Source organism: Nerophis ophidion, linkage group LG19, assembly GCF_033978795.1.
Source record: "Nerophis ophidion isolate RoL-2023_Sa linkage group LG19, RoL_Noph_v1.0, whole genome shotgun sequence".
NCBI lineage: Eukaryota > Metazoa > Chordata > Actinopteri > Syngnathiformes > Syngnathidae > Nerophis > Nerophis ophidion.
This window is the reverse complement of record NC_084629.1, coordinates 23327078-23340691: the sequence shown is the minus strand read 5'-3', so window position 1 is coordinate 23340691 and position 13614 is coordinate 23327078. Positions and strand designations below refer to the sequence as shown.

At 43.3% G+C, this 13614-nt stretch overlaps 1 protein-coding gene across 1 annotated transcript in view; it reads right to left on the bottom strand.

The window, feature by feature from the left end:
* The window catches only part of ttn.2 (titin, tandem duplicate 2), a 211338-nt gene that overhangs the window by 46374 nt on the left and 151350 nt on the right, over positions 1-13614 (bottom strand). The window contains exons 209-231 of the mRNA XM_061879594.1: positions 12892-13579; positions 12299-12563; positions 11885-12211; positions 11518-11802; positions 11127-11426; positions 10751-11053; positions 10379-10654; positions 9992-10291; positions 9603-9905; positions 9088-9387; positions 8719-9006; positions 8303-8605; positions 5039-5341; positions 4625-4930; positions 4053-4340; positions 3598-3888; positions 3223-3507; positions 2536-3123; positions 1877-1981; positions 1597-1794; positions 1201-1497; positions 510-1097; positions 4-306 (exon numbers count right to left, since the gene is read on the bottom strand). Coding sequence (XP_061735578.1) covers positions 4-306; positions 510-1097; positions 1201-1497; positions 1597-1794; positions 1877-1981; positions 2536-3123; positions 3223-3507; positions 3598-3888; positions 4053-4340; positions 4625-4930; positions 5039-5341; positions 8303-8605; positions 8719-9006; positions 9088-9387; positions 9603-9905; positions 9992-10291; positions 10379-10654; positions 10751-11053; positions 11127-11426; positions 11518-11802; positions 11885-12211; positions 12299-12563; positions 12892-13579 — 7490 coding nt within the window. The remainder of the gene's footprint in view (positions 1-3; positions 307-509; positions 1098-1200; positions 1498-1596; positions 1795-1876; positions 1982-2535; positions 3124-3222; positions 3508-3597; positions 3889-4052; positions 4341-4624; positions 4931-5038; positions 5342-8302; positions 8606-8718; positions 9007-9087; positions 9388-9602; positions 9906-9991; positions 10292-10378; positions 10655-10750; positions 11054-11126; positions 11427-11517; positions 11803-11884; positions 12212-12298; positions 12564-12891; positions 13580-13614) is intronic.

Genomic DNA, 13614 nt, shown 5'->3' with positions numbered 1-13614 from the left:
TACACACTATGTCCTTGGTCATCACTGGATTTGAAGGCTCACTGGGATCTCCAAAGCCAGCCTTGTTCTCAGCAGTGACTCTGAACTCATACTCGACCCCCTCGCTAAGGCCTTGCACCTTGAAGCGCAGGTCTGGGACTGTTCTCTTAGAGGCCCTGACCCACCTCAATCCTCTCCTCTCTTTCCTTTCAACACAGTAGCCTCTGATGTCACATCCTCCATCCTGTGCTGGTCTCTTCCATGAAATGGTGACAGAGTTCCTGCTGACGTTATCTATCTCTGGGATTGAGGGTGGGCCTGGTGGGCCTTTAGGGGGAAAAAAAATGTCAACGTTAATAACGACAACCATGTGATGAACAATTTCATATGATATTAACTTGACCTGTGAATGAAATGGAATAACGATTGGAAGTCATAAACTGACAAAACAATAATAACCTAGCGAGGAAGACCAACAAAACAGGGAATGATTAGCAACACAAACAATGTAAAGGATTGATTAAACTTACAGAAACTGTCGACCATTTTAACTGGACCAGACTGGCTTGAGTCTCCAGTGCCATACTGGTTTACAGCACATACTCTGAAGATGTACTCATTGCCTTTGATCAGTTTGCTCGCTGCATATCTGCAGTCCATCACATTTTCAGCTAACTTGGTCCACTGCAGGCGGCTGGTCTCTCGCTTCTCAAGGATATAAGATTTGATAGAGCTACCGCCATCCTCATCTGGTGGAAGCCAGCTCAAGGTACACTTTTCAGCAGAAATATGACTGGCCTCAATCGGGCCTGGAGGTCCTGGGACATCCAGGACCTTTACTTTTACATGTTCGTCTTTGATGCCGAACGGGTTGCTGGCAGTAATTGTGTACTCTCCGGTATTTTTCCGGCTGGCATATTTGATAGCCAGAGAGGAAGAAGTTGGGGTGCTGGTAATATTGACAATGTCAGAGTTCTTCAATTCACGGCCTCCCTTCGACCAGATAGCAGTGGGTGGAGGTTTTCCTGCAATCTTGGAAGCAGAGATCACGATCGTGTCTCCTGCTCGGACGGATATACCGTCCTTCATGTCTGGTTCAATAGTGATGCTTGGAGGTTCTGATGAAGCAAAGAAAGCAAATTATGCAACACGTTACACTGCCAGATGCAACATTGAAAACAAATATATTTTTTGATATGAACCCTGATTAAAATAGCTTACCATACTCATCCTTGCAAGTTAGCAGGTCGGTTTTCTCTGAGGGAACACTGACTGCACCAGCTGCATTTTTGGCCCTGATTTGGAACTGATACTGAGCTCCCTCGGTCAAGTCGGTCACAGTGAAGGCACATCCTTGAATGTTGACATGGTTAGCCTTCATCCAGGCCTTAGTACCAGCTTCAAGTTTCTCTATCATGTAGCCAATGAGCTTGTAACCGCCATCATATTTGGGTGGCGTCCAAATCAGAGTGACTGAGTTCCTGGTGACATTAATGACATCAGGCTTACCAGGGGGATCTAACAAGAGACAAAAAAACAACTGTGAGAAGAAACGTACCAAAAGAAATTCTGCCTCTCAGAGTATTAAGACATCTCAATTAAATGCACATAACTCACCAATTGGATCAAGAGCAACCACCGCCTCAGTGGCTTTGCTGGCCTTTCCAAGACCGGCAACATTCATGGCCATAACTCTAAACTCATATTCCAGTCCTTCTATCAGACCTGTGACTCTGCACTCCTTCACTCTTAGAGGAGATTTACTGGCTCGCTTCCACATGAGACTGTTCCTCTCCTTAAACTCGACATAATAACCTGCAAAGTGCACAAAATGACTTTTTGCTATGTTCTATATATGCTGTATTAGCTTTACATTGCCAGGATCACTGTCAGTTACCTGTAATTGGGGAGCCACCTGTGTCTCTAGGATCAGCCCAGGTCAAGATGGCTAACTCGTGGCGAATACTGACTATATTTGGGGGAGCTGGTGCCTGTGGGACATCTGGAAGTGGAAGTGGAAGTGGAAGAGGAAGAGATTCTGGGGTTAGAAATTACTGAATATTTAAGAGCACATTTAGTGAAAACAGCTACTTTAAAGTACTAGAAGAACGGGAAAAAAAGTTCACTTAAATGTAAATGGGTTATACTTGTATACTTTTCTACCTTCAAGGTACTCAAAGAGCGTTGACATTATTTCCACATTCACACACACATTCATACACTGATGGTGGGAGCTGCCATGCAAGGCCCTAACCACGACCCATCAGGAGCAAGGGTGAAGTGTCTTGCTACGGACCACGTGACAGGTTTGCTCATCATCTCTCAACAAGGCTCGGGAATCTCCATTAAAATTATTACTATTTTGTTAATATCTATTTAGTTGCGAACTTTGTAGGTCTTTTGGTGTTGTATGTCAGATATACAGTGTATGATAATAGCTGCAATATAGAGGCGACTTGTTAATCCATTCTACTAGTACTTAAAAACAAATTTTAAGAATGAATTGATTAAAGCGCACAAGTTGACTTAGCTTCATCTCAGATTCTGAATACTCACTGAAAGGATGCTGTGCGATGACTGGATCTGACCTCAGATACTCGCCAATACCATATTTGTTCTCAGCAGACACCCTGAATATATATTCTATTCCATCGTGTAGACGAATGACTCTCATGGTGGTTTTCTGGATTGCTGAAGCCACTGTGGCCCACTTGTTGTCGGTTGTCCGCCTTTTTTCTACAATGTAGTTGGACACCTCTGCACCCCCATCATCTTTGGGTGGCTCCCATTCCAGGGTGATCCCATCGGCTGTGATCTCATCAAACTTTATGGGTCCAGTGCAAATGCCAGGTTTGCCAACAACTTTGAGTTTAAACTTGCAATCTTTGGAACCTGTGCTGTTCTTGACGTTGATGGTGTAAGTGTCAGCATCTACTCTCTGGCAGTCTCTGATCAAGAGGGTGGTGATGCCTTGAGACGCCTCAACACACATGCGCCCAGTGTCTCCAAGGACCACTTCACCCTTCTTCCACGTGGCAGTGGGATATGGCACACCGATGATGGGGATGTTAATGCGGCTAGTAGTGCCTTCTTTCACCACTTTGCAGCCGTCAGGTATACTGCTAAGGTTGCAGTCAGGCAGCACTGGAAACAAGTGATGTTGGCAAATGAGGGATTGATGCAAATCAAAACGCAAATAGAATAGTGTTCCATATAGGGCAAGGCATAGCTATTAGTTCTTACCAAACTGGTCCTTGGCAACAGCAATGAGTTCAGTGGGTGGCCCTTCTCCAGATTCATTGAGTGCCCTGACTTTGAAAATGTACTCCTTGCCCTCAGTGAGCTCACTGACCGTCAGTGAAGTATTCTTTCCCTTCATGATTTGCTTCCACTGCACGCCTTCACTCTGGTCCACGATGTATGCAGTGACATGACTTCCACCATCACTGATAGGCTTTTTCCAGGCCAGAGTGATAGAATCCTTGGTGGTCTTCTTGGCCTTCAAGTCCACCACTGGACCAGGTTGCTCTGGAGGGGAAAGGATTGCATCAGAACTGAGAAATCGAAGGCTTGGGTGACCTTGTCAAAAAAAGCATCAGTGGAGTATATTATGAATACCTGAAGCTCGCACACTGCCTTTGGTCTCGCAGCCTTCACCGATACCGTAAGCGTTTTCGGCCAGTACTCTGAAGCAGTACGCTTGCCCCGCCTCCAGGTTGGTGATCCTATAGGAGATTTTGTGACACTCTGCTGACACACAGGTCCATGCCTTCCTCTCTGCCAGACGCTTCTCAACAATGTAACTCTTGACGGGACTACCGCCATCAATCAATGGTGGATCCCAGGTGATGCAAGCATGGTTTCTCGAGGTCTCCTTCACTGTCAGGTTCACAGGTGGCCCAGGAGAATCTAAGGCGAGGGTGAGGTAGTTGTATCAGAAGCTGTATAGCTCACAAGCATTTTTTTATTTTACCCTAAGATGCTATTTGTTTACACATCTTGATTTTTTGACTTAGGCCAGAAACATGAGCAAGTCACAGGGAGAGACAAACATTTCTGATGTAATATCTTACCAAGAACCTTGACCACAATGGTGTAGCTTTTTGAACCACTGCTGTTTTCCAGCGTCAGCACATATTTGCCAGCATCATATCTGTTAATGTCTTCAATCAAGAGCAGGGTATCCCACTCCGATGTCTTGATCAGCAGACCGTCTCGGTCCTTCAGGTTAGCGTCCACCTTGCTCCATGTCACTTTTGGTGCTGGGCGACCTCTAAGAGGAACGTAGAGCCTCAGGGTGACGCCAGCACGGAGAACCAACGCTTTCCTCAGGTCGGCATCTAGTTCCGCTTCTGGAGCAACTGCAGACAGGTTTATTATTTATTTAGATTTGATTACTCTCTTTAGTCTGCCTGTTAGATTCATGCAGTTTAATTTTGGCTGAAGACAATGCATACAGCAAGTGGAAAAAGAATACAGTTCTACGCAAAGCACAAATGATTGCTTTTCAGAAACGGGTACAACTGACCATGCAAGCTAGCTGTATTCATTTTGAGGATCATGGTTATTGTAGTTAAACTAACATAGATCATGGGTCAAGATTATTGGTATTAGGCAAGAAGCAAGACCATTAAAAAAAACATACTGAGGATGTCCTTGGCCATGTGGTTTCCAGGGACTTCGCTAGGCTCGCTGTAGCCAATCTTGTTGACAGCAGTGATTCTGAACTGGTACTCTATGTCATGCATCAGACTTGTCACCAAAAACTTGGTGGTCTGGAGCTTCTTGGGGACATTGCACTTGGTCCAATTTTCTGCAGTTGCCAATTTGCACTCCACCAGGTAGCCAATGATCTCGCAACCACCATCGTAGGCTGGCTTAGTCCAACTCAGGCTGATGGAGTTCTTTGTAGAATCTACCACCTTAGGGAAAGCAGGCGGGCCTGGAGGATCTGGAGAAGAGTAGCATTGATTGGAATGACACCACATGGTACTTGCACTTAATTTGAATGATAAACATCTTTACTATAAAAATCTGTAATTCTTAAAAATATACTCACAGACAGGGTCTACGGCCAGAGCAGCTTTGGATGCGTCGCTTGGTTTGCCCAGCCCAGCTTTGTTAATGGCAATGACTCTGAACTCATACTCAGAGCCTTCTGTTAGCTGAGTTGCTTTAATGGTTCTGTCAATCACTGGCCTACGGTTGACCTTGGCCCAGGTCAACTCTGTTGCCTCACGCTTCTCTACCATATAGCCAAGGATGGTTGCTCTACCGTCGTTGGCTGGCGCCTTCCAGCTCACCGTCATGGAGTCCTTGGTGATATTGGTAATGACAGGCGGCTCGCACGGGCCAGGAACATCTGAGGTAAAATAACGATCTCTCATCAGAAAAAACAACCTTGTTTCTAACTATTTGACTAGGCAAATATTGATTAGCGTTCACCACTGTATATTTGGAAGGATTGATAATGATAATAACAACGCATGATAACCAGTGGAACCTATGGACAATTATTTGATCAATCAAATCCTAATACTGTCATACCACAACCAGTGGTGGGACTCAATTACCAAATTGTTTAAAAAATAATCTGACAGGATCTCAATAGTTTACAACTGAAGATGTCAGTGATAAGTCAGGTATGGGGAGAAATACCTTTGATGATAAATAATAAAAATCTTATAATCTAACAGGCTCACTCAACACCTTCATCCTCCTTGACCTCAGTTCTGCTTTCACAGCCACTACCATTCTGTTCTTATCAAACTTTTTAAATACAGTCTTGGCTTAACTAACATATCCCACTCCTGTTTCAGGACACTGACTTCACTTCTACTGCTTTGCTGCAAACAGTTTTATCTTTCAAAAATGTAACACTAAGTCTGAAACCATGCTCATCCATCCTATTACCCTAAACCAGTGGTTCTCAAATGGGGGTACGTGTACCCCTGGGGGTACTTGAAGGTATGCCAAGGGTTTGATTTTTTTTAAATAGCAGCAGTTAAAAAATCCTTTATAAATATATTTATTGAATAATACTTCAACAAAATGTAAATGTAAGTTCATAAAATGTGAAAAAGAAATACAACAATGCAATATTCAGTGTTGACAGCTACATTTTTTGTGGACATGTTCCATAAATATTGATTTTAAAGATGTCTTTTTTTGTGAAGAAATGTTTAGAATTAAGTTCATGAATCCTGATGGATCTCTATTACAATCCCCAAAGAGAGCATATCAAGTTGATGATTGTGTAGAAATCTTTATTTATAATTGAAGCATTTGTTTATTTTTCAACAAGTTTTTTTGTTATTTTTATATCTTTTTTTCTAAATAGTTCAAGAAAGACCACTACAAATGAGCAATATTTTGCACTGTTATACAATTTAAAAAATCAGAAACTGATGACATAGTGCTGTATTTTACTTCTTTATCTCTTCTCTTTTTTTCACCCAGAAATGCTTTGCACCGATTAGGGGGTACTTGAATTAAAAAAAATGTTCAAAGGGGTAAATCACTGAAAAAAGGTTGTGAACCACTCACTGCCCTAAACCATGGGCCCTTTTCCATTGCAGGAACTTTTTTTTTCAATTTACCCTGGTAAATAAAAAAACATAGCAACGAGTTTGAAAGTCTGAAATCATGCTCATTTTTCCTACTACTCTGAACCATGGGCCCCTTTCCATCGCAGGAACTTTTACAGGAACTTGCCAAATTGCCCTGATAATGAAATACCCGCCTGCATTTCCACCTACCAAGGCAAATACATTTCCAAAAGGTCCTTTCAGTTCCTTTCGGCAAGATGGCACTTTGAAAAGTTCTCGAGGAACTTTTAAGGGGCAGGCTGTGCTGTCGAACCGATTGGTTGAAACCTTTGTGGTGTTCAAAAAACTTTGTATTCAAATTTCAGCTGCCATCACATTTTGCACGGATAACTTATTTATTTCTTATTTCTTGTGTATTTCTATTAGAACGTACTTTACTATAGAGAGAAAGAAACAAACTTTCGAGTTGTAGGAACTTCTCTGGGGCACATCTCTGTGCTAAAGAACGTTAATTAGTGGAACTATATTGTGGTGTTTTTACTTAGCCATAGTGTTTAAACTACTACAAAGTTTAATGTTGTTTCATTCATTTTTAGAAACTTCATTTTAATACGTAAAGTTACAAAAAGTGGGCAGACTCTTTTCACCGCATTTACACAGTATTCAGCTGGACGTGGAAGTGGCGACTGAGGCAGCTCACTTGGAGTCTGCGACCTCATTATATTACAGGATATTTGTGAAATAGATGAGACAGTAAACAAGTTGAAAGATGGTAAATGACATTAAATAATCACAATTTAGTTTGTTACATGCTCTAACAGTAGTAAGCAACATGCCATTTGTGTTACTATTAGTCTCAACCCAAGTTACTGAATGCTAACAGGCTAATTCTAAATCTGATGTGTTTGTGTTGTCGCCATAAGATAAACACTGATATTTATATGTACTATTATTTGCAGCTGAGATGGATCGTTAGGACTCGCCTGACTCATTCATTATTCATCATTTCTGAATGTTAATCTGTTGACGTAAACCCAAATTATGTAAACATCGGTACATTTTGTTTTTAAACCATATCGTTTTGTATCTTTATATTTTATTTACTTCCACTTTAGTAAAATTAATATAACCTATTATTGACTGTTTATTAACATGGTATGAATGTCAAAAATATACTGTAGAACTCGTCCATTTGTCAGCAGCCTGATTTGTATAAACTACCCTGAACTGTAAAATGCTGTGGAAACACAAACCGCATAGGTCTACATGAACCTATAGTTCCAGGAACTCAAAGTTCCTGAACTTTTGGTGCAAAAGTCCTTCATGTTGCTCTACGCTTTCTGCTCAACATTGATGCTTCTAAAAGTACGCCTTCAAAACTTTGATCTACATGATTTAGTTTGTCCGTCACATCGACCAAATTACACACAAAAGAAAATCGCCCCTTCCGCATCACAATTTATCTTTCTCTGCTGCAGAAATCCTTATCCACGCTTTTGTCCCCCTCTTGATTAATTTACCGCGAAAGCCTTCTCTACGGTACCATATTAAAACTCTTCAATAAATGAAAATCCAATATGTCAAAAACTTATCTCACACACCCACACCAGAGACCACATTACTCCATATCACCTACAATGCCATCAAAAACCTAGCCCAACATCCGTCTAATAATATGATGAATATTATTATTATTATTGTAATAGGTTTTATTGTCTACATTTTGGTTATAAGCTAACGTTAAGTGTAAGTAGTGTAAGTATGTCTGCACGCACCATATGGATTTTTGACGATGACGGGGTCAGTCATGACAGTATCTCCCACGCCGTATTGGTTTTCAGCACTGACTCTGAACTGGTACTCGTGTCCCTCAATAAGTTTTTCGACTGAGCAGTCGGTGATGTGTCCGCTAATGTTGGAGGTGACCAGCGCCCAATTGGCCCTGCTGGTTTCACGCTTCTCGATGATGTAGTTTGTGATTTCGGACCCGCCGTCTGCCAGGGGGGGTTCCCACCGCAGCTTGACACGGTCTGCAAACACTTTGCTGGTTTTCACTGAAGCAGGAGGACCTGGTTTGTCTACATTAAACAAATGGGAAGGTCATTTTAAGACAAAATAAACTGTTGTTTGTCTCACAGTGATGAAATGTCAGCTTAGTTGTATACTGAGAAGTAACACAGAGCAAACTTACCAAGCACTTTCACTTTAATGGTAGCATACTTGCTACCATTGATGTTCTCAGCAACAATAGAGTAGTCGCCAGATTCCTTCCTGGTCACAGAATAGAGCTCCAGCACGTGGACGTGTTTCTTCTGGGTCATCTTCATTCCCTCTGCCAGTACAAGAGGCACTCCGTCTCTCTTCCAGCTCACATTTGGCAACGGCTTCCCAAAGACCTCCGCATCCAGGAAGACGTTCGCGCCGGCTTTTACCACAATCAGGTTCTTCATGTTGACCCCCAGTTCCACACGAGGAGACACTGCACGGATAATCATGATAATTTGTCTCATTGTTGTCTCATCATTCACCAGTGAATTGCTGATGTTTGCATGAGTCCTACCATTCTCTGCAATGACAGGGATGGGATCAGACATCTCTGAGGGTAGGCTGATATTGACAGCAGTTTTGGCGATGACTCTAAATTGGTACTGTTGGTGTTCCTCCAGACCAGTCACCACATAGTTTTCTGTCTGGATGCTGATGCAGTTACTGTTGCAGCGTGTCCACTTGTCTTCTGGAAGCTTACAATACTCCACAAAGTAACCAATCAGTTTGCTGCCACCATCATGCTTGGGCCGGGTCCACACCAGTGAGACTGAGCTCCTGGTCACATCCATGGGCTCAGGTTTACCTGGAGGATCTGGTGGAACAAATAGTTTGTATATACAGTGATGTGTTTCTATATCAAAAGTACACTCTATATTGAAAAAAATTATTTATACGAAATATACTTAATTTGTGGAAATCTAATCCAAAATAAAACGTTATTTGTTAGGTCAGTGTTCTGATGAGATCTTTTAAAATAAAATATTTTCATATGAATAATAAAAATATTTTTCTAGGAGGTTTTCGTACCGACAGAAGTCCTGGTGGTGATGAAGTCAGTCTGCTTGCTGTGTTTGCCCTGTCCAGCTATGTTAAGGGCAGACACCCGGAATGTGTACTCCAGGCCTTCGATTAGACCGGCGCAGGTGTACTGATTGGCCTTCACCACAGACTCATTAGCCCTGACCCAGAGAAGACTGTTCCTCTCCTTCTTTTCGATGTAGTACCCAATAATCGGGCTTCCTCCATCGCTGCTCGGACGCTCCCATGAGAGGATGACAAAGTCTTTATTGACCTTGTTTACCTGCAGGTGTGTGGGTTCACTCGGAGGATCTGGAGGCAAATGGAAGAGCTATAGTCAATCTTGTCTGGAGTACACATTAAACCATTGGTTTCCAGGTACAGCCGTTGCAACTCACCAAACGGATATCTGGCAATCATCCTCTCGGAGTAGATTGGCACAGAGATGCCAAACCTGTTTTCTGCACGCACCCGGAAGGTGTACTCTGTGCCGGGTGTCAGTTTGGTTACCTTGAAGCTGGTTTTGGTGCAGGAAGAGGACATGGTGACCCAGTCCCCTTGGCTAACGTCACACCTTTCCACAATGTAGTTGGTAATATGGCTGCCACCATCTTCTTGAGGAGTGTTCCAAAGCAACGTGCAGGCATCAATGTCTTGCTCAGTGATTTCAAGAGGAGCTCCGGGCGGCCCTGGAATGTCTGCAGGCCAAAGAAAACAAATGATTGTGATTAACTAACCTAAGTATCAAAAAAAAATGTCACACCTAATACATCTAAAAAACTGACCCATAACAATGACTTTGAGGATCTGGTTGATCTTGGCTGTGCTGTTTTCAGCTGAAAGGCTGTAGTAACCACTGTCCGCCCTAGTCACATTCTTAATTATAAGTGTGCAATTTGTAAGTGTCTTGATGACAGAAAGGCGATCAGAAGTCAAGACGTCTTCGTTGCCCTGCTTCCACTTGCAAAAGGGAGCAGGTTTACCCGCCACAATGGCCTCAATGACCATTTTAGATCCCGCTCTGACTGTCACAGTGTCAGGCATTATGATCTTTGGAGCCACTGAGGGAGAAAGAGTAAGCAATAGTTATTGTTCTGTTAAGTCTACTAGCAGGATCAGTGAATGTGAAAGTTGGACTTTAATGCCAGTTTACTCACTGAGCTGCTCCTTAACCTCAAACATTCCCTCGGCCTCCCGAGGAAGACTGACTCCAACTGAGTTCCGGGCAGCAACCCTAAACTTGTACTTCTTCCCTTCTTTCAGGCCAACGACCACAATAGTTAAGTCCTTGACCACTGAATACGGAGTCCACTTGCCCTCTGGTGCGCCCTCCTCCTGGTAGTCCACAACATAACCATTGATCTTGGCTCCTCCATCTCTGAGGGGCTTTAGCCAGCCAAGTGTGGCACTATTCTTAGTAATATCCAAAACATCCATCTTCTTCGGTGGATCTGGCTCACCTGGAAACATCAGCAGGTATTAGGCACAGATTAAGAAAATGTAATTACAAATAGTTTGTCCCTTAACACTCACTGATAGGGTCCACAGCCAAGTAAGACCTGGGAGAATCCTGAGGAACTCCAATTCCATACTTGTTGCATGCCATCACACGGAAGTAGTACTCAATGCCAGGTGACATGTTGGTCACTTTGAAGCTGGTCTTCTTTAGGTCATCAACGCACTTGGTCCAGGTCTTCCTATCCACTTCCCGTTTTTCCACAATATAGTTGAGGATGGGGCTTCCGCCATCATTCTCTGGTGGCAACCAGGACAGCTGTGCTGTTGTTTTTGTGATATCAGTTGCATCAAGACCACCAACGGGACCAGGTGTATCTGCAGCAGGATATATTCAACATGATAAATAATGTAATCTTCCAAATATATGTTTTTTTTACTTGTAAGTAAAGTTGTATCTGTTTCTCACCGAGCACTTTGACGTGAACAAAGACAGCTTTCTCTCCAGCAGAGTTGGACAGAGTCAGTGAGTATTTTCCAGAATCTTCTCTGGTGCTTTCAGGGATGACCAGGAAAGACATGGTATCCACTTGGTCTACATGACCTCTGCGAGCCACATTGTCCACGCCCACGCGCTTCCAGGTCACCTTGGGTGCGGGGCGTCCTCTGATAACAGCAAAAAGTCTTATTGGACAGCCAGCCCTTACGGCAAGACCTTTCCTCAAACTTGCGTCCAGGTCAATCTCGGGAGCCTCTGTTGCCATGGAAGCACATCATCAGTGACAGATTATAAATTGGTAGCTCATTTTGTTTGGTAATGATATCTTGTTTCCTACCCAGGATCTCTTTGGGGGAGATGGCCTCCTTTAAGTAGGCATGACGTCCCCAGCCCACCTGATTTTTGGCAGAAACTTTGAACTCGTACTCCTGTTTCTCATCAAGCTGCCCAATGGTGAACTCTTTGAGGACGAGTGGCCCATGTGTGTCAATCCTCTTCCAGCCTTCTGTGGGTTTTTCAGGGTCCACCTCACTTTTCAGTCTCATGTCCAGGCTGTAGCCAATGATCGGGGCACCCCCATCATATACAGGTTTAGACCACGAAAGCGTGATAGAAGTCTTTGTGCTGTCAGACACTTTAAGGCCTGCAGGTGGGCCAGGAGGTTCTGAAAAGGTAAAGGAAATATTATTTGTTCAATAGGATACATGAATAGGGTTTAATCCTTACAGTGGACTTGCAAATGTTTACTGACCAATTGGATCTTTGGCTGTGACTGGTCTGGAGGGTTTACTAGGATCCCCTAGACCTACTTCGTTTTCAGCCTTGACCCTGAACTGATAGTCATGGTTGGGGATCAAGTTGGTGACTTTCATGCGTCTCTCAGAGATGAGACTCTTAGTGCATGGCACCCAACGCACAGCCCTCCTTTCCTTTCTTTCCAGAATATAACCGGTGATGGACTTTCCTCCATCATTTTCAGGTGGAGCCCAGACCACTGTCATCTCCTCTTTGCTCACCTGGATCACAAAAATATCGATAAACTTTCAAAACAAAATGGGGTTGACTTAGGGCTTGACTCAGTAAGGATTAAGGCCTTCACATTTTTTTTTTTTTCTGAGGGAACTCTCCTAAAGGAATCAATAAAGTACTATCTATCCGCATTTTGATTCTTACCACAGCATTTATGTGGCCATGACTGACATTTATCAGACACAACGGACAGTACGTACTCCATACAAAAAAGTGTAAAGTGAATATCCCATCAGAGATTACATCGATCAAAATACAGTATAGGGTAAACAATTCAAGGTTGGTTTTCATTTTCCAGGTAAATTTACAACTAACCTTTGTAACTTCTGGGGCATCAGGTGGTCCAGGTCTGTTAAACTGAGTCTTGACAGTGACAGATTTGCTCTCCATTGGAGGGCCAGTTCCCATCTTGTTCTCAGCTCTCACTCTGAAGATGTACTCATTTCCCTCAACAAGACGAATGACGTTGCAGTATGGCGTGACTACGGATGCAGAATAGGTTGACCAAACCATCCTCCTGGTTTCACATTTTTCCAGGATGTAGCTGTCAACCTCACAGCCTCCATCATCCTCTGGCACATCCCAAACCACTCTGCACTTGTCGGCTCCAATACCAGTGACTCTGAGGTTCCTAACAGGGCCAGGAACGTCCAGGACATTAACATGAGCATATGCATTGAATGTTCCGGCAGAGTTGGTGGCAGTGACGATATATTTTCCAGTATCAGTGCGTTTTGACTTAGTCAAAAGGAACTTGGTGTAATCAGGACCAGTCTCGTAAGTGATTCTGGGGTTGTCTCCAACCGCTTTGTCCTTTGTCCACTTGACTTCCGGCTGAGGTTTTCCTCTCAGGCCGGCCTCTATCCTGACAGACTCTCCGGCCTTCACCGTCAGTGTGCCGGCCAGTCTCAGGTCAAGGACTGGCTTCTGAATCTCTTCTCGCACCAAAATATCTGCAAGTTTAACCCAACCACTCTCCCCTCCTTCATTGACGCTCTGCACCCTGAGTAACAAATCATGTGCATTAGTACTTGAAGA